This window comes from Tachyglossus aculeatus, chromosome 7, assembly GCF_015852505.1.
Source record: "Tachyglossus aculeatus isolate mTacAcu1 chromosome 7, mTacAcu1.pri, whole genome shotgun sequence".
Taxonomy (NCBI): domain Eukaryota; kingdom Metazoa; phylum Chordata; class Mammalia; order Monotremata; family Tachyglossidae; genus Tachyglossus; species Tachyglossus aculeatus.
The window spans coordinates 62,002,162-62,014,293 of record NC_052072.1 but is presented as its reverse complement, the minus strand read 5'-3'; the positions used below and the strand labels follow the sequence as shown (position 1 = coordinate 62,014,293).

General features: G+C 41.6%; 1 protein-coding gene across 2 annotated transcripts in view; it reads right to left on the bottom strand.

The window, feature by feature from the left end:
- ERBB4 (erb-b2 receptor tyrosine kinase 4) overlaps window positions 1–12,132 on the bottom strand; it is a 1,221,345-nt gene that overhangs the window by 162,791 nt on the left and 1,046,422 nt on the right. For both annotated transcript variants that reach the window (XM_038749108.1, XM_038749109.1), the window contains exon 20: window positions 3,049–3,234. In XM_038749108.1, coding sequence (XP_038605036.1) covers window positions 3,049–3,234 — 186 coding nt within the window. The remainder of the gene's footprint in view (window positions 1–3,048; window positions 3,235–12,132) is intronic.

The window sequence follows — 12,132 nt, the reverse complement described above, 5'->3', positions numbered from 1 at the left end:
CAAAGTGTAGTTGTTAATCTGTGTTTAGAAAACAGCAGAGATATGGAAAAGAAGACAGAAGAATCCTACCTACATCTTCTCTTTCCCAAATGCATACTTAGTACGATGCTTAAATACTTACTAAAGTTTATTTTTTAAAATATGAAAAAATCAGGTATTTTAGGACCCTTAATCCCAAAATTTCATTATTTAGTACAAATGATTTAATACAACAAGTTCTTTTCCAAGAAGCAACTATAGAGCTCTGGAAGGTTCTACTTTCCTACTAGAATGCAATGTATTCATAAGTAGACTAAAATTGCACTCCAATTTGAAAACTTGAAGTGGATCTAATTTTTTAAAACATGCAATTGCGTTTGTTTAGCATTAAATTTCAAGGTGGTTAGCATTTTTAAAAAATAATTATCCTGCCCCTAAATAGTCTAGTAGACAATGAAGTGTTTTAGTGTTAAGGTTACCACAAAAGCTGTCAAGTTCCATTTTGCCAGTCATGGAGGTTATAATAGCGTATTTTGAATTTTACAGTATCTGTGCCAATCAACAGTTCCAACCTTATGAATCAGGAAAAGCACCTCAAGGAAAGTACATAGAGTGCCTTTGCTCTGTATCAATCAATCCACAGCATTTTTAAAATTCATTTTTTTGCAGTATTTCTTAAGTTCTTACTATATGTCAAGAACTGTTCAAAGCACTGGGGTAGATACAAGTAAATAAGGTCAGACACAATCCCTGTCCCACATAGGATTCACAGTCTAAGTAGGAGGGAGAACAAGTTTTTGAATCCCCATTTTACAGTTAAGGAAACTCAGGCAAGGAGAAGTGAAATGCCTTGCCCAAAGTCATGCAACAGGCAACTGGCAGAGCAAGGATTAGAACCCAGGTCCTCTGGCTTCCGGGCACGTGTTTTGTCCACTAAACCATGCTGCTTACTCTGTGTCAAGCATTCTACTAAATGCTTGGGAGAGTAAAATAAACTTAATCAAAATGAACCTTGGCTTCAAAAATCTTACAATCTAGCTGCAGAGATAGACACTAAAATAAATAACTGGTAAGGGAAACAACAGAGTTTAAAGATAGTGCACAAGTGATTCAGAAGTGCTAAAGTGGCAGGAGATGGTGGGGAAATGAGAGGTAATCAGGGAAGATTTCTTGAAGGAGATGCGATTTTAGATGAGTTGAGTAGTGATCAGTTGGCGAAAAAGTGGGAGAGAGTTCCAGGCAGGTGGGAAAGCATGAGCAAGAAGTCAGTGATGAGAGAGAAGAGAACAAGGCACAGTGAGTAGGTTGGCTTGAGCAGGGGGACATAATAATAATAATAATAATAATAATAATAATAACAATAATAAAAAAAAGAAGAAGAATGGTAGTTTTTAAGCACTTATTATGTGCCAGGCACTGTATTGGAGAAGCTCAGTGGAAAGAGCAAGGGCTTGGGAGTCAGAGGCCGTGGGTTCTAATTCCGGCTCTGCCACTTGTCTGCTGTGTGACCTTGGACAAGCCACTTAACTTCTTTGTGCCTCAGTTAACTCATCTGTAAAATAGGATTTAAGATTGTGAGCCCCATATGGGACAACCTGATTACCTTGTACCTACCCCAGCACTTAGTACAGTGCTCAGGACACAGTAAGCGCCTAACAAATACATTATCATTATTATTATTATTATTATTACTAAGTGTCAGATGTTAAGAGGAAGGCCATTCCAGGACAGAGGCAGGAAATGGGAGAGAGATTGGTGGCAAGATAGGCAAGATGGAGGTACAGTAAGTAGGTTAACATTAGAGGAGTGAAGCATGTGGTCTGGCTTGTAGTAGGAGAGCAGTGACGTGAGTTATGAGAGGGCAAGGTGATTGAATAGTTTAAAGTCAATGGTAAAGAGTTTCTGTTAGATGCTGCAGTGGATAGGCAACCACTGGAGATTCTTGAGGAGTGGGGAAACATGGACTTAATATTTCTATAGAAAAATGATCCGGGCATCAGAGTGAAGTATGGAGTGGGAAGAAATGGGAAGCAGGGAGGTCAACAAGGAGCTGTTACAGTAACCAATGTGGGGCAGGATAAGCAGTAATTTGGATGGAGAGGACAGGGCTGATTTTAATGATGTTGTGGAGGTTGAACTGACAGGATTTAATGATAGATTTAGTACGTGGGTTAAGTGAGAGAGATGAGTTGAAGATAACGCCTTGTAGCCTAGTAACCCAAACTCCTGAAATTATTGGTTTTTAAATTCATATATTAATAAAAATTGGTCCAAAACCCCAAGAGTGAAACAGAAAAGTTGTCATCATAGCATTTACTTCTGCTTCTCACTAGGACTGACCAAGAACTCAGATGCCAAGAAGTATCTGGACTAAAAATCTCATGCAATTTTTCTTCCAAATCAAGGAGACAGGGATTATAGTTGAAGAATAAATAGGGCAGAGGCATTTGAGAGCACTGGGTAGGTCCACAAATGGCCATTTGCAAGGCCAAAGAAGAGAAATGCCCTAGGGTCTCTTTCTGAACTCCCATGGGGAGTATAGAATTAAGCGTGTCACAAGAAGGCGTTGCATAAAATGTTGGCACATCACACTGGGGAGGCTACAGACGTTGTCTGCGGTCACTCTAATGCCCTTCAAGAATGCAAATGTTGAATATGACCATAGACTGTTTTACTTATCGGAACCCACATTTCCCCTCTCCAAGAAGAGTACTCCATGTGATGACAAATGCCCACTGCATTTTGAATTTCAAATTTATGCTTTAGAAAGTGTGAACTGCTCAACAATTGCAGCACTGAAAGGATGAAAACCAACATTCTGGTTGCAAAGAGAAAGAAAAAACACATCATTAGCTAGATTAAAGTCTTCAGTCACCAGTTGCGGTGAATTAAATCTCAAAGGTGATCCTCAAAGTAGAAAACAGAGCCAATGGGAATTAATGTGAGATTCTTAAACCACAAGTACATCATGCTTAGTTTGTTTCAGCTTTCTAGTTAAAAGGGATCCTGATGCTTTGCATTTATGCAAACAAGACAATTCTACTGAGCTTTAAAGTGTTAGGGGCCTACCTTAGCAATCTGGACACACCAGTTCAGTAGGAGTTGGGAACCAATATTATCCTTATGTTCATGAACATAATCCAGCAGACATCCATGAGGCATGAGCTGGGTGACCAGCTGGATGGTTGGGCTCAGGGAAACTCCCAATAACCTCACCAAGTGTGGGTGGTCCATAGTTGCCATTATCAGAGCTTCCTGAAAGAAAAATGAAAAGAATATCAGTTAGTCAGCCATCCAATATTTCCCTGGAAAAGTTCTATGTCTCTCATCGAACAACATTTGTAAACTCATCGAGTTGCCACCACTTACCAATGGTTGCAGGATAACAATCCATTTGATGTTCTCTAATAGATCATATTTCACTGTACAAAAGAACACTTTCTTAGACCATAACAGTACTGCCCTATGTCAGAAAACAGAACAAACTCATTTCCTGGAAATGGTATCTCTTATGGCCAAATTGCTTTTCTCAAAGAATTGGTGACAGGACTATTTTTAGATGTATATTTTGTTAAATTCCTGTGGGTTTTCTATTGAGAAGTTAAAAAAAACAAGGTACAATGTCAGCTCCCATTTTGAGAAACAATATAATTACAAACTTTTCAATTTGAAAAACATTTTCAAAAGTGGATTTGTCTGTGGCATTTGGGAAAACCAAGTAAAACCAATTTCGGGGTAAATTCCCAGATTAACTAACATTAGTCTAGGATCTCTGAGGTTTGAGGTTTGCTAAAATACACAGTTTGCGCACATTTTTCACACAAACCCTTTCTCAAACCTTGGCCTTGCAACAGATGTGGGTATAAAATACATTTAGAACACAATATCACCATCTAAGTGTGGCTTCATTGACAAGTTTCTTCCATTTTCTACACCTCTGGAGAGCAAAGAAATGATTTTCTGTTCAAAGCTTTAGGTACTAAGATATGAATAGAAGAAAATTATTTAGGATGAAAGATGAAGAACTGTATCTATAGTAAATTTGAATAAGCATGACCTAGTGGAAAAAGCATAAGATAGAAATCAGAAGACCTAGGTTCTAAGCCCAACTCTGTCACTGGCCTGCTCTGTGACCTTTAGAATATCACTTTTCCTCTCTGTGCATCTGTTCAGAAAAATTGTGATGTTTCCTGATCTCCCTATTGCTTAGATTTTGAGCCCTGGGTGGGACAGGGATGGTTTTCTGATCTGATTGTCTTGCCTCTATCCCAGGGCCTAGCACAGTGATTGACCCTTAGTAAGCACTTGACAGATATCATAATCAAAAATCGATTACAGGCAAGATGTGATTACAATCATTTGAGGAAATGGCACAGCTTGTACCTGGGTTTTACTAGACCATGGGGTTCTCTTCATCATCCTCACCCAACTCCTGATGTGGGGCAGTGTTTAGAGGATCCATGCCTCCTTCTATAATTTGTTTTTAAATTTAACTTGTGGGGTGGGGGGAGAGGGAGAGATAAGCTCTGAAGGCCTGTTTCTTTTCAGGAATTTTCCCCACAGGGAGAATAGCCAAGAATGTATTTTAAATTTAGAAGCAAACGTCAGAATGCCCTTCCCTCTTTGCTCCTGATTTCACTACACTAGTTAATAAACCAAAGTACATCTCTACTCCCTGAGCTGCCATTTGCCAAGGTTTCCTGCCCCACAGAAGGGCCAATACCAGCATTCTTCTGATGGTTTTTCACATGTCAGCAGAAACGTGGGTACCCAGAAGATTGTTTAGCCACTTTCTCCCTATCTTGAAAACTTAAGATATGTCATTGTTGGTTCAGACCAATGGACCATCCTGCCTAATATTCTGATTCCAACAGTGACACTAAGGAGTCCTTGAAGAAGAGTAACATTGATACTCATGATTGGGGTGATTCCTATTAAACATCCCCATATTTATTCTCCAATAAACTTTCAAAGATTCCATCTAAACTCTACTTAGATCATCTAAATTGTACATTTTTAATGGTATTTGTTAAGTGCTTACTATAGGCCAGGCCTTAAACTAAGTGCTGGGGTAGATACAAGTTAACCAGGTTGGACACAGTCCATGTCCCACATGGGGTTCACAGAATTAATCCCTTTTTTTACAGATTAGGTAAATGAGGCACAGAGAAGTTAAGCGACTTGCTCAAAGTCATGCAGATCCTTCTGACTTCTAGGCCCATCCAATAGGCCATGCTACTTCTCTACTTCTATCTCCTACCATTTCCCTCTAAAACTCCTTTATGAACATCTGTCCATGATTTCATCCGAAGCCATCATGAGCAGGCCGATATATTTCAGCCTGGGCAAGCTCTCTATCCTTACTACCGACGATGTGAGAAAGTGTGAACTTCTGTCTTAATCTACCCCTTCCAAACATTAATGGATGCTCCCTAATCCTATGGACAAACAATTTGAATTTCCCTATCCACTCTTTTCATTGTCTAGTAGACCTCAAAAAACGTCCTAGAGAAAAATCTGCACAGTGGTTCAAATCTCTCTAAATCCAGGTGTGCTTTGTAAAGCAGGTCAGAGGTGCACATATAATAAGCCCATGATGTGGAAATGTGGCTAGGAGGTCTCTCCGCTGAGCCCATTAGCATCACCCAGTGCCCTGGTTCTGGGAGACACTTGAGCTTGGTTGGGTTTTGTGGGGTGGGGGGTTTGGTATTTGTAAAGTGCTTACTATGTGCCAGGCACTTTTCTAAGTGCTAGGGTAGGTACAAGTTAATCTGGTTGGACACAGTCCCTGTTCCACTTTAGATGCCGAGTCTTCATCCCCATTTTACAGATGAGGGAACTGAGACACAGAGAAGTGAAGTGCCTTGCCCAAGGTCACACAGCAAACAAGTGGCAGAGCCAAGATTAGAACTCAGGTTCTTCTGATTCCCAGGCCCATGCTCTACCCACTAGGCCACCCTGCTTCCCAAGTTGTTAAGTGGAGCCTTTGGTTAGAGGGTCCCTTTCTCTTGTTTAATATCAGGTTGTCCATTTCATGTTGATTAGCCCCCTGTCTGGTACTGTGTGAAGACTTCCCTGACTAATCCTGCATTTCCGCTATCCACCCTTCCTTTAGCATCACTTATGCACTTGGATTTCTACTCTTTAACCACTTGACAGTAACTCCATCCTCTGCCCCACAGCACTTATGTATGCATCCTTACACTCTGCCATTCCCCCTAACTCTAATTTACTTTAGTTTCTGTCTCCCCCTCTAGACTGGGATTGTGGCTACCAATTCTACTTCACTGTTCTCTCCCAAGCACTTAGTATTCATTCATTTATTCAATTCAATTGTATTTATTGAGTGCTTACTGTGTGCAGAGCACTGTACCAAGTGCTTGGGAAGTACAAGTCGGCAACATATAGAGACGGTCCTTACTCAACAATGAACTCACAGAGGGTGCTCAATAAATGCCACTGATGGATTGATTGGGAGGTGTGGGTGGAGTTCACATGTGGGGAGCTGGAAACTTGAGTGCCACCAGCGGTCCTGCATATTGGAGACCAAATTCATTTGGAAAACACATGAGGCAATCACCTCAGAGCACTTGTGCTGAGAGGGAGGGGCAGTGATGGGAGAGCAGTAGTTAAGCCTGCAAAAACACTTGTCCAATGGATGTAATACCTGCATGCACAGAGCCCAGGAAGGGGAATGATGATGATGACGGTTATTTGTTAAGCACTTACTATGTGCCAAGCACTGTTCTAAGTGCCTGGGTAGATACAAGGTAATCAGGTTGTCCCACATGGGGCTCACAGTCTTAATCCCCACTTTACAGATGAGGTAACTGAGGCACAGAGAAGTGACTTGCCCAAAATCACGCAGCTGATAAGTGGCAGAGCCGGGATTAGAACCCATGACCTCTGACTCCCAAGTCCGTGCTCTTTCCACTAAGCCACGCTTTTCCTCTAACACAATGTCTCTGGAACAAGAGGGGCTGGAATAGTGCATTGGGTTCTGAAGGCCTTGGATGGAACTCATCGCAAAGGTGAGTGTGCTGTTGTTGCATTAAGCTTCAGGGCCAATGTAACACATATGATGCCATGAGTCTCCCAGAGAGGGGCTGTGGATTTTCTTCAGCAGCCTCATGTCCTTGTGCATGTAAGTAATAACATAATGATGTAGGAGATGGGTTGTATCAGCAACTATTTCCCTGCCTCAGGGTAGCTAAATGTCTCAAGCCAGTTTTGACAGCTGCCAGCCAAAGAAATAGCCCCAGGGTTCCACAGAGAACCCCTGGAGCCATTTTCACTCTCATCAGCACATAACGCTTGGAGACCTTTCTTGGCTTCAAATCCAGTAGCATCTGCAACTCTTGAACGTGAATTGACGTTGTGTTAAACAGCAGTCCCCCAAGAACCACTAAAATCAAACAACAAATCTGTGCTCTCGGGTAAACTGCCACCATCACCGTCTGCTTCCAGAGGAGGCAAGGCTGATTTAGTGCTATGCTATTTCAGAAACTGTTTCTTCCAAGGCAAAGAGTGTTGTGAACGGAGAGACGAGACTTATACTTGGAAGCTATTTTGGTTTCTTTCACAAATAAGATCCATAAACAACTTTCCAACCACGAAATGCATGAGCAGAACGATGCTTCCACTCTAACAATCTTGCCTCAGAGGAACATGAAAAAGTCCCCTGAAAGTTCTTTTAAAAACCCATAAAAAAAGGTCCTGGCAAAGAGGCTTGGTTTGTATTAAAGAAAATTGCTCATCACATTACAAAAAGTATTCGAAACCAAATTGCGGAGTATTTGCATAATAGTTCTTTTTTGAGCAAGAAAAGATGAACAAGACACTAATTATAGGTTTTATTTTTTTTCATAAAGGAAATAGCAGATGGCCTCTTTTTTATGGGGGTTGGTTTTGAAAAAGGGACTGGGCTTTAGTCATTGGGCTCTGTAAAATGGAAAGAGAAAGAGGATGATTATTCCAATATTTTAACTGGGACAGGGGAGATTGACTTTAGCAGACTCCCAGCTACAATGAGTCAAGAACTCCATTCCCTAGATCTTAGATAGGACCTCCTAGATGCAATTTTAGACTCTGGTCTGCTGTAGGTGGAAAGTCCTAATAGTGAATGCACGCCGATGGGAACGGTAACCATTTTCTTCAGGCAAAAAATTAATCCATGTTTTTTGCCTTATGAGGCTTTTCTCAAGGTTTCTAAGATTGTTTCATTAAAGAAAATAGCAGATGCTTCACTGGGAAACAAAACTAAGGATATTTTCTTTGTCAACCAATCAATTAATCAGTGGTATTTACTGAATCCATACTGTGTACAGAGAGCATAGTACAAAGTGCTTGGAAGAGGTACAATACAGTAGAGTTGGTAAGCACGATCCCTGCCCTCATGGATTTTAGTCCAGAGGTTTAGTGGATGGAATAAAGAACTGTTTTAACTACCAAAGGCCCACAGGATGTAGGATCAAAAGTTTTGAAGTTCTGTCCCACTAGTCCCTGGCCCAGACAGTTTTATCTCTACTTCAGGCATTTCTACAACAGAACAACATGTCATCAGTCATATTCAAGTCTTCTCTTATACTATTTTAGAGGAAGCAGAGTAGCCTAGTGGAATGAGCATGGGCCTGGGAGTCTGAGGACATGGGTTCTAATCCTGGCTCTGACACTTGTCTGCTGTGCGATCTTGGGCAGAGCACTGAAATTTTCTGTGCCCCAGTTTCTTCATCTGTAAAATGGGGATTAAATCCTACTCCCCCCTACTTAGATTTTGAGCCCCATGTGGCCAGGGACTGTGTCCAACCAGATTTCATTTTATTTACTCAGCAGTTAGTATAGTACTTGGTGCATGTTAAGTGCTTTTAACATGTACCAGCTAAAAAAAAAGCTATCTTGCAGAAACATATGGACAATGAATCGAATGAACCAAAGGTTTCATTCTTCAAAGAGCAGAAGTCCTTCTAGCTTAAAATGTGGAGAAATGTGGTCTTCTCAGGGTGAGGGAAAGAAGAAAAAACTAGGAAACGTATAAGACAGACAAAACTCTCCCAGAACAAATTCCCTCTGTACCATTTTCTGGGCATGGGTGTTTGATAAAATGCTTTTCCAGGAAGATGTTCAGGGTGATAATGATGTTTAGAAAGTGGTGATGATGATGATGACTACTACATTATTGACAAGAGAAATTCCAGGTGGGAGAAGCAGTGTGGCCTAAAAATGGAGCATGGGCCTTGGAGTCAGAGGACCTAGGTCTTTTCCCATCTCCAGCACTTGTCTGCTGCGTCATCTTAGGTGAGTCACATAACTACTCTGTGCTTCAGTTACCTCATCTGTAAAATGGGGATGAAGACTGTGAGCCCCATGTGGAACATCATCATCATCATCATCATCAATCGTATTTATTGAGCACTTACTGTGTGCAGAGCACTGTACTAAGCACTTGGGAAGTACAAGTTGGCAACATATAGAGACTGTCCCGACCCAACAGTGGGCTCACAGTCTAAAAGGAACATGCACCGTGTCCAACCTGATTAGCTTGTATCTACCCCAGCAGATACTGTACCTTTAGTACAGTGCTTAACAAATACCATTAAAAACAAAAGTATTTGTCTAGATGTTGTGAAAGAGGAGACTACAGCAATCTCTTCCCTTAGTTTCATCTGTGGATAACTACAGAGGGACCTGGAGAAATCAGGGAAGAATGTGATAGCTCCCAGGGAGGAACAAATGAATGTCCATCGATCCACAATAACAGAGAAGGGCCCCACAATATCAAAACACTTGGGAATTCTGAGTATCCTATTAAGAACATGCCCAATTGTACCAGCGTGTGCGGAGAGGCAGTAATCAGAATCAGAGAAAAATCCTTTCTCTTTAAAGATCTGCCAAGAAGCACAAATCTAACTTGGCTACTGGCCAATTTGCCTGGACATCACTGAAGCTTATGCATTGTAATAGGCATCTTGGGCATCATGAGTGCTTGGTCCAGATCTTAGGTTGCAAGCCCAGATGTGGGTAGAGACTGCATATGGACAACCTGGGTCTCAGTCAATCAATGAGTCATATTTCCTGGGTGTAGAGCAAGGTACTAAGCACTTGGGAGAGTACAATACAACAGAATTGGTTGTCACATTTCCTGCCCACAAGGCATTTACAGTCTAGAAGGAGCTTACAGTCTCCCCACATCCTCTCATTTACCCAAACAATTTTCCTGCACTGGAACTCCTCCACCTTCCAAACCAAAGGCCTAGCTATGGGTCAACATCGGAGATCTCACAATAGAAGGACAGAGCTGTGTGATTTCAATTTACACGAGCGACTTTGTTTCATTAACGAATGCGATCCAGAAACAGAGAAAATGCGTATGTGACTGAAAATCACTAATAATCCACTCCTGGAAAGTCTCCCTCCCTTCCAGATCGAACCCTGGTTCTCAGTCATGAGAAGCACAAGCAGCCCGACCCAGGCACTATGTATTATATTGCTTTAATGAAGGAGTAGGCAAGCTCCAATTGTGTTCCTGCCACCTCTCCCTAGATAGAAGAACTGGGAACTGTAATTAAGTCTTCCAGTTTTCACTTATTACTCTGATTTTCATATAGGGTATTTCATATAGAGAAATCATTTGTCATGGTGTTCATTCTTTCTTATCTCTTCTACTCTTTTTTTAATGAACTTAATTATTTCTACCAGATATATTAAACTTAGCAGTGTGATTGATATGCATGTCCATATATTAAAAATGTATTTCAATGTTATTTAAATGCTCTACAGTGATCCTGATGTCAAGGGCATTCAGTTAGACATAATCATAACTAGCAGAAATACCAGGTTACCTTTTATTCCTTTTCATATTGCATTTAGTGAATGGAATCGATGCCTGCCTGTGACTATCACAGAGAGAAGTATCTGAGGCTTATAGGAAATGTCTGCTATCTGCTGCTTATGCCTCCATATCAGTCACCCTCCCCAGAAAGGGTGAGAGGGTAACAGGATTGTGGGAGTGGGAATAGGGGTAGGGGAAAGGGGGTGGAGGTTGGAGAAGTAAAGGGAGTGAATGCCCTTGTTTTCTCAAAGTCCTCCTACCTATCTAGAAAGAGGGAGCCCCTATGTCTGTCCTTGTAAGATTTTCAAATCGACCTTCCCCAGTCTACATGCAGCAGAAAGGAGCTCTGGGAAGACTCACTCATAGTGGGCAGAATTCGATCTGGGAATGATATAGTGGGTTGTTGGATGCCATTCCTTTGAAGGCTCTGATGCTGTTTCATTATCCCATCAGTTTTCACCTAAGTGTCTTCCAAGTGAATGGAGCAGCAATAGGTCTTTTCAGAGGCATTTTCTCTTCACTGTGAGCACACTACTTAGAAAGGAGAAGCAGCGTGGCTCAGTGGAAAGAGCGCGGGCTTTGGAGTCAGAGGTTATGGGTTCAAATCCCGGCTCCGCCAATTGTCAGCTGTGTGACTTTGGGCAAGTCACTTCACTTCTCTGGGCCTCAGTTCCCTCATCTGTAAAATGGGGATTAAGACTGTGAGCCCCCCATGGGGCAAACGGATCACTCTGTAACCTCCCCAGTGCTTAGAACAGTGCTTTGCACATAGTAAGTGCTTAATAAATGCTATTATTATTATTATTATTATTATTATTAAAGAGCCATGCAAGAGGAAAACACCAGAAAGCCCCAGCAAATGGGAAGGGCCCTGTTATGTTAACATGAGGTACCAAAAAGTTTCATTTGGAAAGGAACGAGAAGGGCACAGCAAATATATGTGGGTAGGACAAAGAGGCATAACGGTGGAACCAAGATTCAGTGTCTCTGAGAGGGATTCCCAATGGCCAGGAGATGGCGAGGGGGAAAGCAGGACACCTGGGTCCCTCAACAGTCAGTAGAAGTATGGAAGCCCATTTTATCTGGAAGTTTCCAAGGGGCTTCCTCTTTCTCTCTCGTTTTCCCTTGCTTTGTTCCTCCTCACTTCAACATGAGAGATAATAATAATAATAATGATGGCATTTATTAAATCCTTACTATGTGCAAAGCACTGTTCTAAGTGCTGGGGAGGTTACAAGGTGATCAGGTTGTCCCACATGGGGCTCAGTCTTAATCCCCATTTTCCAGATGAGGTAACTGAGGGACAGAGAAGTTAAGTGACTTGC